Raw genomic sequence first — 20,739 nt, 5'->3', positions numbered from 1 at the left:
GGACCAAACAAATTACTATTCCCAGTCTCTCTTTGATGAAACACAAATGGATATAGTTTTCTCTTGAGAGGATGCAGGCTACCGGTGTCAGGTCCTGGATTTCCCCGGAAATAATTGGATCCCACGTACCCACAGACAAGAATAGATCAACAAATGTTATATTATAGAAAACCGCAAGACAAAGAACAGAAAAGGTAATAAAGATCACTGGACCCGCTATAGTTTGCCTACCAGCCCGGCATCGGTGTGGAGGACACCATCATCTACCTCCTCCACTCGGCGCTGTTACACCTGGAGAATGCTGGGAGCACTGTGAGGATCATGTTCTTTAATTTCTCCAGTGCCTTCAACACCATCCAGCCCAACCTACTCGGGGACAAGCTGCGGCACTCTGGAGTGGACCACCACCTCACATCATGGATTACAGATTACCTCACAAACCGTCCGCAGTATGTGAGGGCACAGAACTGTGAGTCGGACAGGCTTCTCTACAGCACTGGGGCCTCCTGGCTCCATTCCTGTTCACCCTCTACACTTCGGACTTCAGATACATCACTTCAACCTGCCACCTTCACAAGTTCTCTGACGACTCTGCGATTGTCAGCCTCATTACAGAGGGATTGATCGGGAGTGCAAGAGACTGACAAAGGACTTCATGGACTGGTGCCAGCAGAATCCCCTCCAAATCAACCCCAGGAAAACTAAGGACTTGGTTATGGATTTCTGCAGGAAGCAGTCCTCACCTGCACCGACGAACATCCAGGGTACGGACATAGAGTGGGTGACCTCCTACAATACCTGGGTGTTCTACTCAACAATAAACTTGACTGGTCTACCAACACGGACGTCCTGATCAGGAAGAGACAGAGCCGTGAGGGGTAGTGTGAGCTGGGGGGTGGTCAAAGGCAGGGATCTGTTGTTGACTGTTGTTTGTGCGCAAACAACAATTCAGCCTAGCGGCATTTTCTGGACTACTTGGAGTGGGTGTTGGTGTGCGCTCCCACTCGGGATTGGGGGGGGGGGGGATTCAATGCTCATGGGAGCAATGAGAGTGAGACCTGTAAGGACATGATTGGTAAAAACGCATGTGGGACTCCTGTGGCAGTGCACCGGCTAGCCACTGAAATGTAGCTTCAAAAACTCGGGTGTGGGAATTTGGTGAGGCCATAGAGAACGATTTATGGACAGCTTTGAAGAAATTCTGGTCCACCATACAGCTTCTCAGGAGGGGAAAGCAGTCCACCATCAACACTGTGTATAGTTGGGATGGTGTACTCCTGACCTTGACTTAAAACGTTTTGAGATCACCGAGGTGGTTAAAAGCTCCTCTGTGGCAGGGTCCCAGGGGTAGATAAGATCCACCCCCTTTTCCTAAAGGCTTTGGATTTTGTTTGGCTATCTTGGTTGACACACCTCTGCAATATCGCACGGACATCGGGTGACAGTGGCTCTGGATAGCATACTGGAGTGGTGGTCCCCCTATTAAAGAAGGTTAGCTGAAGGGTGTGTTCCAGCTTCAAACTGATCACACTCCTCAACTTCTCTGGTAAGGGATCTGGAGAGGAGGGTTTCGTCACTCTGCCAAGGCTGCCCTTTGTCAACGATTCTTTTCATAACCTTTTTAGGGACGTCTCGGTGCAACCAAGACGTTGAGGGTGTCCGGTTTGGATGCCTCAGTATTACATCACTGCTTTTTGTGGATGATCTGGTACTGTTGACTTCATCATAGCACCAAACAAAATTGCAGAGATGGAGCTGCTGTTGTCAGACAATCGCTACACCCGGGACTGTAGCGTGTCTGTAATAACAGAGACATGGCTACATTCGCTCATACCGGATGAGGCAATTCAGCTATCGCACCGAACCACGCACCGCTTCGACAGAAACGACAGCTCCGGAAAGGAGCGAGGAGGGGGCCTTTGCGTCTTTGTTCATCAAGGCTGGTGTACAAACAGTAGAGTAATAAACACTTATTATTCGCCCGATCTCGACATGATGACAGTAATCTCTAGGCCATTCTATCGACCGAGAGAGGTAACTGTAGTGCTAATTACAGCTGTGTATATACCCCCCACTGCTAACGTAAACACAGCTCTTTCCAAACTTCACGACACAATATCCGGACAGCAGATGCAGTTCCCTGAGGGTGCCATTATTGTGGCTAGGGACTTTAATCAGGCTTGTTTAAAAACTGTTTTCCCAAAGTTTGCACAATAAAACCCACCAGGGGCAGTAACACACTGGACAGGATCTATTCTAACCTAAAGAGTGCATACAGGACAATACCCCTTCCTCATCTGGGGATGTCTGATCACATCTCACTATTCAGTGTGCCAGCGTATAGACCCATCAGAATAAGAACCAAACCAGTCAGGAAAGCTGTCAAAACCTGGCCCGTAGATGCACTCAGCCAGCTCCAGGACTGTTTTGAAAATACGGACTGGACTATTTTTGATCACTTGGACTTAAATGAACGCACTGAGACGGTTTTATTTTACATTAAGACCTGCAGTGACAATGTCACAGTGGATAAACAGATCAAAGTGTTAAAAAATGTAAAAGCATGGTTGACGGGGGAAGTACGGACGCTGCTCAGGGCCCGAGATTATGCGTTCAGGGCCAGAGACCAGGAGCTGTATGCCGTGGCCAGGGCAAACCTAAGTAAAAGAGGAATCAAACAAGCCAAAAGGAGCTATAAAGGAAAGGTAGAGCAACAACCGGCGGACAAAAATGCAAGGCAAGTGTGGCGGGGCTTACAAAACATTAACAAATTACAAGGGCAGTCCACCAGAAGTAAGCGTAGATGCCTCGCTGGTGGAGGAATTAAACATCTTCTTCACCCGCTTTGACAGAGAGAGGTCTCACTCTGCCCCTCTGACTACACATCAATCCAGCACGCAGTCGCTTCAGCTGAAGGAGCATGAGGTGAGAGCAGTCCTGCAAGCTGTGAACCCGCATATAGCCACAGGACTGGACAGAGTACAGGGGAAAGTGCCGAAGGCCTGTGCGGACCGACTGACAGGGATCCTAACACAGATCTTAAACTCCTCCCTGGCACAGGCCACCGTCCCGTCATGCCTGAAAGCAGCCACCATCATACCTGTCCCCAAGAAACATACCATCAGCAGCCTGAATGATTACAGACCAGTGGCACTGAACCCAGTGGTCATGAAAAGTCTTGAGAGGCTAATTCTTCGCCACCTAAAATCATGCCTCCCACAGAACTTTGACCAGCATCACTTTGCCTACAAACAAAATAGATCAACAGCTGATGCCATCTCCACCTTTGTTCACGCTGCCGCGGGCCATGGAGAGGAGCAAGGAAGCTATGTCAGGGTGCTTTTTGTGGATTTTAGTTCAGCATTCAATACCATCCTGACCGATATTCTCATCACAAAGTTGAAGGACCTGAACTACCCATCCCCCACCTGCAAATGGATCAGAAGCTTTCTGACAGATCGACCACAGACTGTGAGGGTGGGGCCCCACACATCCTCCACACTGACACTCAGCACGGGCTCCCCCCAGGGCTGTGTGCTGAGCCCCTTCCTGTTTACACTGTACACACATGACTGTACCCCCATGTATGACTCAAATGTCATCGTGAAATTCGCCGATGACACTACATTGGTGGGTCTCATTTCCGATGGCGATGAGATGGCGTACAGGGAGGAGGTACAGAGACTCATAGGCTGGTGTTCATCAAACAACTTGCTACGGAACACCAGCAAAACAAAGGAGATGGTGATGGACTGGAGGAGGAAGAGAGCAGACCCCTCCCCACTACAGATAGGAGGTGTCTGTATGGAGAAGGTCTCGACGTTCAAGTTCCTGGGTGTGCATGTAGCGGATGACCTCAAATGGCACGCCAACACAGATGCTTTGGTCGGGAAAGCGCAACAGAGGCTGCACTTCTTAAGATTGCTGAACAAAGCACACCTGCTACACACAGTCTACCGCTCCACAGTGAAGAGTGTATTGGCGTACGGCATCACAGCGTGGTATGCCGACTGTACGGCCAAGGACAGGAATGCTCTGCAAGGAGTTATAAAGGCGGCACAAAAAATCATCGGCTGCCCCCTGCCATCGCTGGATGACATCGCAAACTCAAGGGGGCTACAAAGGGCAAAGAAAATCCTGACTGATCCATCCCACCCTGGCAGGTGCCTCTTCACCCTCCTGCCCTTGGGCAGGAAATATAGAGTCATGAGAAGCCGGATCAACAGACACAGAAACACTTTCTATCCCTGGGCAGTCAGACTGTTGAATCTCAATTCTTAAATCGTGTGGATGTGAATGTGTAGGCCGATGGGAGTGCAATTTTACTATATACAGTACCTCATGATATCACCAACTGTATTTTCAATTAGGTCCGAAATAGTCCACATACTGTCATGTTAATGCCTGATTCATATAATTTTGTAAGACAACTTTGACTGTACCTTAATTAGTGCCGAATATTTTACATATTCTCATGTCATTGCCTGATTCATACAAATTCATATATTTTGCAAGAACAATCTACTTTAACCCTTCCTTGAACAGTGCATAGTCAATGTGTATAGTTTAAAAATCCATTCCATAACATTGAATATCAATTTTTAAATGTGTGTATGTGATTGTGTGTAAGTCTAGGGGAGTGCAATGTATTTATATACTTTTTTATATTTTTTATATTTCACGATACACTTGGGGATGGAGGCTTCTACAAAATCTCATTGTAACAAGTGTGCAATGACAATAAAGTATTCATTCATTTATTCAATTCCAACTCTCACTGGAGCGCATCACATCCAAGTGTGAAGCGGTTGGGCTGAAATTCGGCATCTCTAAATCCGAAACCAGGGTCCTCAGTGAGAAGGAAATTGCTTAGCCAAAAGGCTCAGCTAAAATGCCCGTCTAAGTTCCTTCCCTCACCTATGGTCATAAGCTGTGGGTCGTGACCTAAAGAAAAAGATCCCAGATATAAGTGGTTGAAATGACATTTCCGCAGGGTGCCCTGCGACGGACTGGTGACAGGGTGTCGTCCGCCTTTCGCCCAAAATGATCTGGCACATTCTCCAGCACACTCCCGCGACCCTCTTCAGGGATGCGGTTATGAAAATGGATAGATGGATGTTTGTAATATACTCCTTTGTCATTCAACTGCAAACCGGAGACGAAACACTGATTTGACACACTCTCATTATGAAACACAAGATGCATTCAAATACAGTCAAATATTTCAGTCACACAGGAAAAAAATCCATAAATACATTAAACTTTTTGATGTGGGTGTTCTAACAATCTGTAAAAGCTGTCTTAAAATAAAAAGGAATGAGGTAAAATCATGTTGCTATTTTATTTCATTACAACCAATGGTCCATCTGCATGGTCAATGAAGGCGGAATTTCCACCGCACTATTTGACCAATAATCATATACCTTGGTGGACTTCCGGGGTGCTTGTTGATGGTTTCAGGAATGACCACAGGCACACATCTATAGAGTCAGTAACACAGAAAAGTATTTAATCCCGAACAAATAGTCAAATACAGCATAGATCAAGCCAATTATTCTAAACAGAGCTCTGGGTCGTCAACTTCTAACTGCGAGGGGAGCGAGGCAGAGTGACAAAGATGCTTTTCCCTTGACACCCACCTTTAATACAATTCCGCAAAAAGAGTGTGCCTCTCTTTGTGTGTGTGTGTGAGTGTGTGAGTGTGTGTGCGTGCGTGCGTGCGTGTATTCAGGCATAGACTAATGGTCTGCGAGGACAGTCCGGGTGTTATCAACGGCATCTGTCAGATTAGGTGTGGATATGGTGTTCAACATTTGGCCTTCTTTGTTGTTGCAAGTGGTCGTCCTGCTGTGGGGGCCCTTTTAAATGTCGATTGTGAACTCCAGTCCAGGGGTCCAGCCGGCGCCCCCCCTTGCTCGTGGCACCTTGGCACCCCCTCTTCCTTAAACTCACCCAAATGCAAACAGTCTCTCATTTACACTCAGAAAAACATAATTATTTGCAGTCACTCATTCCAAACCTTCACCCAAATCATCTATAACTATGAAAGGCAGCACTGAAACAAAAGTATTTTGTGACTATATGAAAAACCACCATGCAGCAATATTAAAGCCTATACTGTGAATGAAAATCCCTTCATCAGCTACTTTCTCACTTCTAATCAAGTCACTCAGCTTTGATCCTTAATTCGGAATATTTTCCCATGATTTATGGTTGGAATGTCAAACGTTAAATATTCAATGAGCGTTTACACAGCTAAATGCTGAAATAATAAATAAATCTGTTGGTACCCTGATATTTATATACAATATGCTGTATGTACTGTATATAAGTAACATTTTCAGTGGTGTGGAAAAAAAATGTGAATTGTTCAAAAGCGTTTAAAATTGTCATATCTTACTTTTTTATTTGATCAAATGTATTGTAATTACTATATTTATCGTTATTCTTTTAATTAATACAAATAAAACTAACTTGGAGTTTTTGAGCTCTCAACTATAATTTCACAGGTTTGTTTTTGTTCGTGTGGTGTCATTTCAGTGCTGCTATCGAGGTATTTTATGCAGGTGTAGTGTCAAAGTGAAGATTTTAGTTTTGTGACAACACTCGTGTCCAGGCTCTCCCTAAGAGAGATGGTGAAAAGCTCCTATACCCTGGAGGGGCTCAGAGTCAGAGGAGCCCGATAAGGTGGCTAAAACATCGGATTATGCCTGAACACCTTTCTGGTGAGTTGTTCCGGCCATGTCTCACTGGGAGGAGGCCCCAGGAACACCCATGACACCCTGGGGAAACAATGTGTGCTGGCTGGCTTGGGAACGCCCCGGCACCTACAGAAAAAGCTGAATGAAGTGGCTGGGGACAGCAAGTCTGAGCTTCTGCTGGAGCTGCTGCCTCTGCAACCTGAACCGGATAAGCACAAGTCAATGGATGGATTGTTAAAGAAAGTAAATGTTTGTGTGTTTTGCAGAACATTCTTGGTGGCGTCACGTGAAGGACAACTACCTGAGGTTTACTCCATGATTCACATTCGCAGAAACACTCCAATAGCTGCCGTCCTTATATTGGTGAGTTTACTACAATTAAGTATATTCAGATCAATGAAGTGTAATTAGAACATACTGACAGCAACACAGTCCATCTTAAATTAAGATATTCTATAAACCCATTTGCATGTTGTAAACAAAGACGACATAATCACGATGCACACATGCATTGTTGGCGCAGAAAGAATGGTGGGATTCATTATGTACCCAAGCCAACTAACTGTAAAGAGTTGTGAAAATTACTCCAACAAACTCATGTTGTCCAATGGAAAGTAACTTTCTGATCCTTACGGGATTACAAAGTGGGGATGAAGATATGTGGCCTGATATCCATTGGCCAGATATTCATTTATCGAAGAAACTGAGTGTTTACACGAAAGAGAGACAACTGCGACCCATGCTTGGGCCATCGTCACCAGAAAGAAAAAGTACAGGTACATCCTAGCAAATAACTACTTGCATGGCAGGGGGAGTAATGTAGACAGCTAGTCTGCTACATAGTTTCATTGCTTGTTATACCATAAAATAGGGAATGGACAATTGCGTCAAATTGTTGCGATGGATATCTCGGTGGGACCGCGTTGTAGGGCTACTTTTAAGTTACTAATTGGGTTCTTGGATGACAAAGGAAAGCGAAACATCACAAACAATAATGCTCACAAATTTACAGTTTAAGTTCATTCATTCATCTTCCGAACCGTTTGATCCTCACTAGGGGGGGAGGGAGGGGTGCTGAAGCCTATCCCAGTTGTCTTCGGGCAGTAGGCGGGGGACACCCTGAATCAGTCACCAGCCAATCGCAGACAGTTTAAGTTACATGGAGATGAGAGTTCAGTGAAGCTCATCGCTGAAAGTGCAAGCTACCAGTTACTAGCTTGCACTAATTACAAACACTTTGACATAATTTCACAATTCTTGACCACTTGCTTAGCATTTAAACTAGAGCTGTCAAACGATCAAAATATTTAATCTAAATAAAAACGCAACTGTCATAATTAACTCAAATGAACTAAAAATTAATCGTGATTACGCACGCATTTTTTATCGTTTCTGAATTTCCTTTTATATTTTTTGCCCTATTTTTCCCCATTTTAATGCTCTCATCAACATGGAATCATGAATCAGTTTTCTATGTGCAAAATGCAAATATTTACTGAAATAACAATTTAGACTTTCAATTTTACATGAACATTTTTCACTTGGGGCAGTTATTCACACATTATCTCTCACACAATATTACTGTCCATCAACAACAGTGAAAAAAATATTTTGTCACACAGCTGCTTTAACAGCTCTTTTATGGAATCAAAACAGAGCAATGTAACATTATAAAGTGCACATCTAAGGTAAACTAGTACTCAGCCTATAGTGGATTTAAGCCATGGTTGCATACTTCGTTTTTCTCAAGTTTGCTTTGAACACAGCAGTCAGGCTATGTTGATTCTGTTGGTCCTTGCGCGCAAGTCTCTCTACGGTTTTGTGTAGACATCATTTCGGATGACGACACTTGGTTCGATGACAACACTGGAAACGTTTTATTTTCAGTGTGTTCGCTAGGTCGCTACCACTGCACCGCTGAACTCTCGACGTGCCTCAGCGCACCGTTGCTGTCAGACGAACACAGAGAAGCTCCACCCCCATTATTTATATGGACACGGAACACGGTAAACTTCCACACAAATTAGTTCCAAACAAGTAACAATCGCGTCAGTGGCATACATCGAACTCAACAGAATGCCTGCTCTTTATTCACCAGAGGCTCATCAACCAAGCCTCTTATTTCTCTCCCAAAACAGTGTCTTCTCCCGCTTGGTGTACCTTAGCCTTCTCCGCTACGTACAATTTCTGTTCATAGCTTGTAATGGAGGCTCTCGCTGGCAATCCCTAGTGGAGTCTTTGGATGCAATGCGAATGATTTCAGCTTGAGTCTGGCTGTGGACAATATTGACAGGCTTGCATGCAGCAGCCATACATTTAGCTATGGCTTCAGCAAATTTGTTCTTCGTCGTGTTATCCATTTTTTTCGCTTTGAAATTATCCAGAGCTGTCTGTCTTAGACGAGGGGGCGGAGTACTCACATCAGCTGTGTTCTTGGCCATTAAGTGGTATTTCAGACTCGACGTGCTATGATGATAGCTCAGTTTACTTCTGCAAAACATCCAGGTAACTTTGGTCTTGTCAGTGGAACTATCTGGCAACTTTTTAAAAGTCAACTTTCCATTCATAAACTCTTTAAGTATCCGTTTTCGGTGTCTCGCGCTGCCGTGGCTGGCAAAACAAACATGTGCGTGGACCTGTGCAGCGCTTGTTGTTTTGTTTCTGGTTTATTTATAGAGCAACGTAACAACCGCTGTGACGTGTGCCGCGTTAATCTCATGAGAAAAAAATTAATCCCGTTAAAATTCATTTAAATTAATGCCGATAAGAACGCGCTAAACTGACAGCTCTAATTTAAACCAAATGGCCACAATAACTTGCCAGATAGAAATGAGCACCGCAAACATGATTATGTCCTCGGTCCAGTCTGAGTTTAATAGCTTGCAGCCAGCCACAGGTGTTTTTGAAATTGCCCGTTTCCTCTTGGAATTGACAAAAATGTCGACCCTTTTTCACTCTAATTTGTAGTCCCATACACAGAGCAAGTCATGTTGATAATTGAAACGATTCAAAAACTGTAACAACTCAACGCTTAAAAAAAATCTTTACAGCCACACAAACATATTTATCCCGTCATTTTGAGCAAATATTGCACGTGTAGCTTTTGATGATGTAGAACAGAAATGGGTCTATAGTTCAAGTCTTTCTTCATACAATGGTACACTGAGATACGAGTGACCCGACTGAAACATTTTTTTACGATACGAGCCCTCGATGGGCCGAATTTTTTTACTTTGACAAGCAAGTAAAGATGTGAGAGAGGAGTGAGAGAGGAGTGAACCCAACTCACTTCAAATTCTTTCCAAAAAAGACAGTTATATTGTTGTATATTTATAATAGCCTCATACTGTAGCTGTGACTCAGGGTAGGCCTAATACAAACAAATAATCCAAAACACCATCTAAACACTATCTCTGCCATGGTCTTGCTATGTCCCATTAAAATAGGAGTGTGTAGTTTTGTAATCACAAGCAAGATTTGAATGAAGCCTTGCGTCACCCCTCCCTCCGCCCCCTTGAGTCACAAATCAAAGGATGCTAACGTGCACGAGATGTGTGTTGTGCACAGTAAACAAGACAATCTAAGCCCTTGCCGCACATTCACAAATATGTCTTAATTCAAGATGGACGATTGCACACACAGATGTGTTGTCGTGGGTACAAGGCAGTCTTCAATTGCCGATGATTTCACATTCTTCAGAGTGTCGAGTAGGTGAAAAGCCTTTCGCCAAAACGTGTCTCGGTAAAACAAACATTGTCTGAGATAAAAGAACCAACAAGTTTCAATTAATCTAAAAAGAGACGATTTCCCTTGAATCCTGGCTGCGTGCGCGACAACTAATTGAAAACAGCCCCCATTCTTGCCTTGTTTCTTTGCAATCTGTGATAGGCTATTATCAAGGTGTGGTGTGCTTCAAAACACTTAAAAAAAGGTTAGATGAAATGGGGTGCGGGTGTGGAGGGGGGCACGTTTATCACATCTGCCTCACAGTGCAGAGGTCCGGAGTTAGATTGCAGCCCTGGCATTCCTGTGTGGGGTTTGCATTTTCTCCCCATGCCTGTGTGGGTTTTCTCCAGGTACTTTGGTTATATCCCACATTCCAAGAATTTGCAGGACAGGTTGATTGAATGCTCTAAATTGACCCTGGGTGTAATTGTGAACGAGAATTGTTGTTTATGTGTGCCCTGCGACTGGCTGGCAACCAGTTCAGGATTTGCTCCAGCACACCCGCAACTGTCGTGAGGATAAGAGGATCAAATCATGAATGGATGGAGGAAATGGAGCCAAAGAGGGAATATTTTTCCAAAGATAATTTTCCACTGTCAAGTTTATACAGTTTTGACATCTATGAGAAAAAAATATGTATTCTTAACTGAACTCTCCCTCTAAGCAATCGACATTTGAACACAATTCAAGGAGCCATACAAGATTAGTGATGCACTCAAGCCTTGTTGCATGTGCTAATGAAGCCTACTCAGATGAGAAGAAAAACAGACAAATTACTGATCCAATGCCTTGAAAATGAAATAACCTTGATGAATGAGCATATCCAAAGTATCTTATTGATGCACCTAAATGAAAAAAAAAAATCCTGAAATCCAAAGCACTGAAAGAAATGACAACTTCAAAACTTAAACAAATGAATCCATTTTAAAATGGATCAATGGATTTTTTTCTGCACATTGCCAAATTTGTCGAAGCAAGCTCCCCGGTTGCTTCTGGAATGATGTGTGCTTAGTGTCACCCAAAGATGGCACTATCACATCAGGGGACCTTGGTAATGTGATTGCACCAAGCCTGATAAGAATGACAGCAAGACTGCAGGCTTCTTAAAAATAAACTGCTTGCTAAAGCTCGAATAAACGTCCAAGTTGATGGTTAAATTCCAAATGATGCGTACGCTTTGACGTGGCCGGAGAGGCAGCCCCTGGTCGCCTTCTCCCCCCTGGCCAATGGTCGGTTGTGGCGGTGACAGTTCAGCATCAAATCAGCGCATGTGTGGCCCACCATGATACAATCTGAGTGGTTACAGCAGTGTGACTCACCATTGACTTCAATCGGTTCTTTCGGCCTGGGAGGAGCAGCACAATGTCCATTGAAGCAGTAAAGGTAGAAATGCAGAAAATGTCCATTCTATTTAATTAGGTCACTACTGTATGATTTTTCGAATTGCAATATCGCAGAGTGCTTTTGTTCAGCGTGGCCATGGAGGGAATTAAATTAGATTCACGAGACAGCATTGTATTTGTTTCTTTTACCTTTTACTTGTGTTCAGGGCATCAGAAATCTTTTTTATTGCCACAGGACAAATTTTAAATTAAAAAACAGGGCCTGATTGACATAAGGTTTGCACATGCAGGAACGGGTGCAAAGTTGATTGCTCAGTCAAACAGGTATGGAAACGGAGCTGCTAACCGGGTGTACCATGGATTAAATCAAAATGCACAAAGGTGCAGTTCATTTTGCATTGGTTGTTTTGGGAGGAGTTTATCCAAATGCATGAATTTAGTATGTGCGATGTTATTTATCAAAACTGAGAAGAATTGTGACGGCTGATATTTATGTCTTGAACCCTCATGCTGTATCTGAAAGGCATACCACATCTGAAAGGCAGGTGCAAACAACATATTTCAGACACTCTATAATCGCCAATATGTTGCGATGATTTTCAGAGCCAGTAACAAAAAGGAGTTATGACATATCACAGAATGCAACATTTCTTTGAAGTGCATTTTTTTTCCCATCTGGATAATGTCAGCAGCCTGGCATTTGGTGATGGCCACTCACAGAGCAACTTGTCAAGTAAAACGCAAAGTTACACAGAATGGGAACATATGTCCAACTGCCACAAACCGGGGAAGATAAACAAAAAATGTATATGGTTGCTGTCTCCCACCCCCATATTATTGGAGCAATAGATTTATGATGTGTAACTCAAGAATATGATTGTTTGCCTCGTTCAACATTTTTACAAACTTCAATTTGCTCTTGCAGTGCTCTCCCAAATATCAACGCTACCTCAAGAGCAAAACCCTCTTTTTAAAACATTTTTCCACCTGCAGCGCATGTGATCTGTTGTCCTGAGTGAATACGCAATTTAACGCCCACTATTTGCGATTGGAAGCTGAGAAGCGCATGCATAACAAACCCACCGTGAGCACACACAATGAAAACACAAGATATTGCTCTTAATATACTGAAGATGAATGAGTCCTACAATTCTTTAAAAAAATTTGTGTGCAGTATCCATTGACTATGCTCCAGCTGTTTCTGGGAGACATCTACAGCCTGTTAAACTTCATGAGCTTTTTGCGGTGGTTATCAATTGGTGTGGTAGTCCTTGGTTTAATCTACCTTCGATACACCCGGCCTGACCTTCCACGCCCCTTTAAGGTCAGTATTGACACACTTTTATCTTTTCAGCCACATATAATCCAAGCAGTAGTTCCAAGTTCAAGTTCCAAGGGTGCTAACATCACTAAAACCTACCAGTGCTGGTTTTTGGCACCTCTGCTATAGCGATGGTGACGAGAGAGGCAAAGGAACAAATGTAGGAAGGAGCAGAAAGGAAAAAATAAAAAAATAACTGAATTGCAAGGAGCACCAGAAACGAATATACCACATATGAGTGGTGGCGAGCCATGAATTTGCTACCTGGGCCTTTAGTGGGGCTTCTTTATACCACCATTATCACATCACAATTATATAAACTATCATTATTGTACAAAATACAAATATAACTGCATGCAACCTTACCACATACATCATCTAGAGGAGCTCGGAATAAACATTATATATATATATATTAGAGCTGTCAAACGATTAAAATATTTAATCTAATTAAAAATGCAACTGTCATAATTAACTCAAATGAACCAAAAAATTAATTGTGATCACTCACGCATTTTTTATCGTTTCCGAATTTTCTTTTATATTTTTTTGTCCTATTTTTCCCCATTGTAATGCTCTCATCAACATGGAATCATGAATCAGTTTTCTATGTGCAAAATGCAAATATTTACTGAAATAACAATTTCGATTTTCAATTTTACATTAACATTTTTCACTTGGAGCAGTTATTCACAAAATCTCTCACACAATATTACTGTCCATCAACAACAGTGAAAAAATATTTTGTCACACAATAGCTGCTTTAACAGCTCTTTTTATGGAATCAAAACAGAGCAATATAACATTATAAAGTGCACATCTAAGGTACACTAGTACTCAGCCTATAGTGGATTTAAGCCATGGTTGCATACTTTGTTTTTCTCAAGTTTGCTTTGAACACAGCAGTCAGGCTATGTTGATCGTGTCGGTCCTTCTTGCGCGCAAGTCTCTCTACGGTTTTGTGTAGACATCATTTCGGATGACGACACTTGGTTCGATGACAACACTGGACACGTTTTATTTTCAGTGTGTTCGCTAGGTCGCTACCACTGCACCGCTGAACTCTCGACGTGCCTCAGCACACCGTTGCTGTCAGACGAACACAGAGAAGCTCCACCCCCATTATTTATATGGACATGGAACACTGTAACCTTCCACACAAAATAGTTCCAAACAAGTAACAATCGCGTCAGTGGCATACATCGAACTCAACATAATGCAATGCGAATGATTTCATCTTGAGTCGAGCTGTGGACAATGTTGACAGGCTTGCATGCAGTAGCCATACATTTAGCTATGGCTTCAGCAAATTTGTTCTTGGTCATGTCATCCATTTTCTTCGCTTTGAAATGATCCATAGCTGTCTGTCTGAGACGAGGGGGCAGAGTACTCACGTCAGCTGTGTGCTTGGCCATTAAGTGGTATTTCAGACTCGACGTGCTCCGATGATAGCTCAGTTTACGACTGCAAAACATACAGGTAACTTTCGTCTTGTCAGTGGAACAATCTGGCAACTTTTTAAAACTTTCCATTCATAAACTCTTAAAGTATCCGTTTTCGGTGTCTAGCGCTGCCGTGGCTGGCAAAACAAACGTGCGTGGACCTGTGCAGCACGTTTGTTGTTTTGTTTCTGGTTTATTTATAGAGAAAGGTAACATCCGCTGTGACGTGTGCCGCGTTAATCTCGCGAGAAAAAATTTAATCCAGTTAAAATTCATTTAAATTAATGCCAATAAAAATGCGCTAAACTGACAGCTCTAATATATACATATATACTGTACATGACAAAATCCTAAAAAAGAAAAAAAAGTACAATCTTCACTTAAGTTGCTGATCATTACAGATCACTACAACTGTATTTTGGTCATTGAACTTGATTTGCTTTGACCAACCAATCAGAGGCTAAAAAAACAAAACCAAAAAAAATGTGCAATGCACAAAATTTGCACCATGTCCAAAACACAGCAGGGGTCACCAAACTTTTCGAAAGTGACAGCTATTTCTAATCTGTTTAGCCTCACAAAGGTCGCGGGCGTGCTGAAGCCTCTCCCAGCTGTCTCCGGGCAGTAGGCGGGATACACCCTGAACTGGTTACCAACCAACCGTAGGGCACACACATCGACGAACAACCATTCGAGCTCATGATCACACCTAGGGACAATTTAGAGTGTTAAATTTCCTGCCACACTTTTCTTTTTGGATTGTAGGAAACCAGAGTACCCGGAGAAATCCCATGCAGGCACAGGGAGAACATGCAAACTCCACACAGGAAGGCAGGAGCAGGTACCGAACTCTGCTTTATGAGAAGGGCATGCTAAGCAGTCGACAGCCCACGATATATGTTACTATTCATAATGCTATTCATTTGTGACGACATTGATGAATTTAATGATTTCTCACGATGACCACAAAACAGTTAAATATCAAATGGGACACTTTCTATAAAGCTCCTTAAGTGTTTACATCTTCGGATGATCACTTCTATTTCAGCTCCTGCCTCCCTGGGTGGAGTTTGCATGTTCTCCCTGTGCCTGCATGGGTTTTCTCTGGGTACTCCCACATTTCAAAACCATGCAATGCAGGTTAATGGAACACTCTAAATTGTCCCAAGGTGTTACTGTGAGTGCCAATAGTTGTTTGTGTATGTGAACCCTGCGATTGGCTGGCAACCCGTTCAGGGTGTCCCCCGCCTACTGCCCGAAGACAGCTGGGATAGGCTCCAGCACCCCCCGCGACCCTTGTGAGGATAAAGTGGATCGGAAAATGGATGGATGGAAGGATGGATGGATCACTTCTACAAAATTCCAAGAAATTATGACCAATCACTCATTTTTAGAACAGGCCAGCGGGCTACTCTTCTCATGTGGTCCTTGGTGACCCCTGGTATACAGTATGGGCAAAATATCTTGTCAAGACGCATGGCTGAGTTTGACGAAAATCACTACTGTTCATACAGAAATTAATGTGCCAGCATATCATTTTAGATTTTCTTGTGCCTCAATATTGATGGGATCGTGGAGAAATGGACAACCCATGTTTGCTTCAGTTGAGGGGGAGACTGTTACCAATGGTGACCGAGTCTGAGTTTATTTTATCCGGTTCTTTGAAATGGCTAATTCAGATCATCCCTGAATTTAACTTCCTGCAAGTTTTTACTACACCGGCTTACTGGAATACATTTCTAAAAAAGAAACACACACAGATGGATGAGAATACACAGCTGTATATGACACAAGTAGATGGAGAGAAAATGACTGGAATAATCATGAGTGTGCAAAGCAGATGCAGGAGGACCATAACAAAACAGTGGGGAAACTGATTATAAAGGCAATCACGGAAAGATTGAGGAAATAAACCGAGTCAACTTAAAATGTGACATTCCTGACCTGATGATGAATTGTGTTGCTCAACATGTAAACCCACTATTCACTCCTGCTGTCTGCCCAGGTCCCGATTTTCATCCCAGTGGTGTTCAGCCTGACTTGTTTCTTCATGGTCTTCCTGTCGCTGTACTCAGACCCACTCAACACAGGCATTGGATTTGCCATTTCCCTGACAGGGATCCCCGCCTACTACGTTTTTATACACGTCAACCGTAGGCCCAAGTGGTTACAAAGGGCTTTAGGTCAGTCTCAACCAGTGGTTACTGTAAATCACATCATTACATAAAGAGGCAGTAACACATATAGTAAAATCAGGGGTGTCAAGCTCATTTTTGTCGCAGGCTACATTGTAGTCACTGTTTCCCTTGGAGAGTCGTTATGACTGTGAAACCATGTAAAGCCGGGGTGCCCATCGCGATTGACCGGTAGCCGGCGGACTGGTCCCAAGTCAATCGCGCGGGTTCGGGGTGGGGGTGGGGGGATAGGGAGAAATGGGGGGGGGGGGTGTCCGTGTGTGTGTTATTAATATTATATAATTTTGTGTTAGTGTACAGTGCACCCTAAGCATCCTATCAGTTTCACTTTCGCAAAAAAAGTATTTTAAAAATGAAATGAAAAACCAGGTCACCTTTAACCTATGGTGGTGGCGTGACCTCCATCAGCGGAAGTTGTTTGCGGACAAGCAGTCTGTTAGTTGCAGCTTGCGATCACAGCTGTTGCAGTACGGTATATCTTTTTAAACATTATTTTCATTTAAAGTCTGTTTCATGTACAATTCACCGAGGGCACTGGCATGGAATGGGACTTTGGAGGGCCAAGAGAAGCATTTCAAAACGGTACATGTGAGCTACGATAGTTAACACACTGGAAAAGTGTGTCCCATGTCTTCACATCAGGTCTTGATGAAGGTAGACAGTGATTTGCTTTTCACAAACTCAGTAACATTATGGATCAGAACAGGTTCTTAGCATGCTATGTTATTATGCTAGCTTTTATTTCAATAAAATCTTTCACAAATGCTCAGCTGTGGAGCTGCTACACCAGTTTTTCGTTATCATTACTGGGATAGTGGTGACACCTCTTCAATTTAGGTCGATGCTAATGGCTAATGTGATAACAGTAGAGTTGAAATTGACAAGTTGATGACATCATTGATGTTTTCATGTTGCAGTACTGTTAAGTGTTTGTTGTTGGTGCATGTGATATACGAAGTGAAGCTCTCATAACTCCACCATCAGTATCATTGGACCAAACATTTTTGTTACAAAGGTGGGGCTTCACTTCAAGCTGCTGCCTTCTTGCCTTGCCAAAGAGCCGCCGATGGTCCCACTATACCAATGACATCAAACTTAATGCCCGGGGGCCATATACGGTCTGCGACATCATTTTATATTGCCGGCAAAGGCAAATAAATCATGTACGTTGGCTTCATGCTTCTTGCAAATTGTCTTCCCTTTTCACAACACTAAGATATGAGATATTGCAAGCATTTTTTTAACCACTCCCTCCCTTAAAATAGATAGAAAATTAGAGAAATATCCAATCGTTTACTGGTCTCTGAGCTCGAAACTCATATCCATCAATTTGTTGTGTATACCTGACAATATCATTGATATGGGTTAACAGTCTTAACGGCCCTCCAAGGAACGCCATAACTACGATGTGGCAAAAAAAATAAAAAAAGGGAATCCTGCACTACATGAATCTTTTAAGACCACAATATAGCGTGCTTTGGTATAGTTCTCTTTTGTTTTTAATGTGATAAAAGACTGAATTACGAATATTGTTTGGTTTGAGTAGCAATTAATATCAACTTTAATGTAACATGTCACTCATATGCACTTTTCTTTTCTGTGTGTAGATTCTATCAACAGAAGTTTACAAATTCTCCTGGAAGTGGTCCCGCCGGAGCAATAATGGAAACCACATCCTACAACAAGTCTTTGGACTCATGAAAGCTACCCTATATACCGTAAATTCCGGGCTACAGACCGCACCTGATTAAGAACCGCATGCTCAGATTTATGAAGAAAAATCCATTTTGTAATTATATGCGCCACACCATATTATAAACTGTTGGCCAATGAGTAGGGGGGGGGTTTGCTTCTGCGTCCCTGCCGCCTGGAGCGCCTCCGGGTGAGGCCGCGGATTACGATGAGAAATACTGCAGCCCACTAGGCTTTAAATAGAATAATGCAAATCATATAAATGGGAAAAGATATATGAAATCATTTCTATAGTCAGCCGCTTAAAAATGATCATCGGTGGCAGCTTTAGGCCCGATGCTGCGCAGCTCAAAACACAGGCAAAATGTGTTCTCTCATGGCCGCTTGTTTTCAGTATGACAGAGGAGTCACCTTTTTTATTTACAGTCCGAGTGAGGGGCAAATCAAATGCGCATGGGTCTTTTTGGGTGTCTGGCTCAGTTCTTCTTCCCGGAGCCTCCACCTTCGCACCATCGACTCGTCAATGCCAAGATTGCGGGCTGCAGCTCGATTTCCTTCGTTAACTGCCAGAGTGATCGCTTTTAGTTTAAAAGCTGCATCATATGCCTTTTGTCTGGTATTCTCCATGTTAAGGGTTAGAAGAAAGACTGAAATAAGGAAGTTGTGATTACCGGTAATCATACAATTTCAGTGGACCCCTGTGTACTACTCATTCATTTTATTGGCCGACTGTTGCCAGGTAACACATTTTTCCCCGCTACGGCGAAAAGAGCGAAAGTTGTGATTAGTCATACAATCTCATTGAACCTCAGTGAACTACTCATTCATTTTATTGGTCCATGTTTTTCCCGCGATGGGAAAAAAATAATTAAAAAGCCGCCTCATATTACACGCCGCAGTGTTGAAAGTGTGGAAAAAAAGTAGTGGCTTGTAATCCGGAATTTACGGTACTTTCTTCTTTGGCTCTGAACAGAGGCAGAGGCTTTTCACTTTGCTTCCTCCCTCTCCTAATCTTCTCTGCTTGCTATCTTTTTCCTGTGCAGTGTTCTTGACAAACTATCACCCGAGCCCTTCTGTTCTCTGAAAAACCAAACTCAGGAATTTATCAAATGGACTTACAACCAAAGATGTCCTAAATAAGAAGTCATTATAGACTTTAGAACAGTGGTGTCAAACATACGGCCCGCGGGCCGGAACCGGCCCGCAAGGAGGTTTGATCAGGCCCGCAGGATCATTTAAAAGTGAAAAAATGCATAAAAGACACGGAATGAATATTTTTAATGATGTGCAATTCATGAAATATCCGCTAGGGGGACACACTGTTTTGATCAGAGAAAAAGACAACCTTGTTTTGATCAGAGAAGAAGACAATACCAGCCTCAGTCTGTCACTGAGACAGACCCAACACAGCAGACGCTATCAAGGATATGTGAATACTTTATTCTTTACACATATTATAGCACTCTCCTTAGTTTGTAAGGTGTAGGCAGGGATTACATTTAGAATTTATATGCTCGTGTAAATGGTTTTAAAAATTCCTTTCTTTATAAATCTTGTTTAATCTTAAAAGTGCATTACTATATTTTTCAATAGCAATTACTTGTTAAGGTTTGGTGCCTTTGTACATTCAATGGGATCAGCTGCAATGCATATATGTGAATGATAAAAGTAAATTGCATATTTGTCTAAGGAAATCTAAGGTCCTTCATGTAATGTTTTGTAAAAAATATATTCATTAAATTTCAACATTTTCCTAGTATTCTTGTGCTTCTTTAGACCAAAACAAAGGATATACATATTATTTTGGTTATTTACAGCAGAGTATGGTGTCATTTTTAATGGTCCGGCCCACTTGACATCTACCGAGGCTATATGCGGCCCACAATGTGAAATGAGTTTGACACCCCTGCTTTAGAATGTTGATTATTATTATCATGCCTGTCCTATTGTGTGGAAATATGGAGACACACCTTTAAAACAAAAAACTCTCCCTGTTTTCAAACCACTTAGAAGAATAATTAGGTTATTCATCGCTAAAAATATATTGAATCAACAAATTCATTATTTATCAAATTAAACACACTGACATTTTATGACCTGGTTGAGTTTAAAACAACACAAATAATGAAAAAAGTACACAATAACCTGCTCTGCCAGAATACACAGAAGCTGTTTGAAATTAGAGTTGCTATGTCTTCAGGGGAACAAGTCTCTTCAAAAAAATCCAAAACAAAAACACACGTGAAGCAAAAGTGTATTTGTGTAAGAGATGTTAATTTGTGGAATAATTTCGGAACTCAACTAAAAACGCGTGAATCA

General features: G+C 42.5%; 1 protein-coding gene across 2 annotated transcripts in view; it reads left to right on the top strand.

Moving 5' to 3' along the window:
• slc7a11 (solute carrier family 7 member 11) overlaps positions 1 to 20,176 on the top strand; it is a 66,171-nt gene extending 45,995 nt beyond the window's left edge. The window contains exons 9-12 of one of the 2 annotated variants that reach the window (XM_086131541.1): positions 6,968 to 7,064; positions 12,945 to 13,094; positions 16,539 to 16,716; positions 18,336 to 20,176. In XM_086131541.1, the coding sequence (XP_085987667.1) occupies positions 6,968 to 7,064; positions 12,945 to 13,094; positions 16,539 to 16,716; positions 18,336 to 18,391 (481 nt within the window). In that variant the 3' untranslated portion in view covers positions 18,392 to 20,176. The remainder of the gene's footprint in view (positions 1 to 6,967; positions 7,065 to 12,944; positions 13,095 to 16,538; positions 16,717 to 18,335) is intronic. The other variant, XM_086131550.1, reaches the window with a different exon arrangement.
• Positions 20,177 to 20,739: the final 563 nt, after the last annotated feature.

Source organism: Hippocampus guttulatus, chromosome 2 (genome assembly GCF_054856545.1).
Source record: "Hippocampus guttulatus isolate MCC_2025c chromosome 2, RoL_Hgut_1.0, whole genome shotgun sequence".
NCBI lineage: Eukaryota > Metazoa > Chordata > Actinopteri > Syngnathiformes > Syngnathidae > Hippocampus > Hippocampus guttulatus.
The sequence above is the reverse complement of the archived record's forward strand: the minus strand, read 5'-3'. Positions and strand labels throughout refer to the sequence as shown.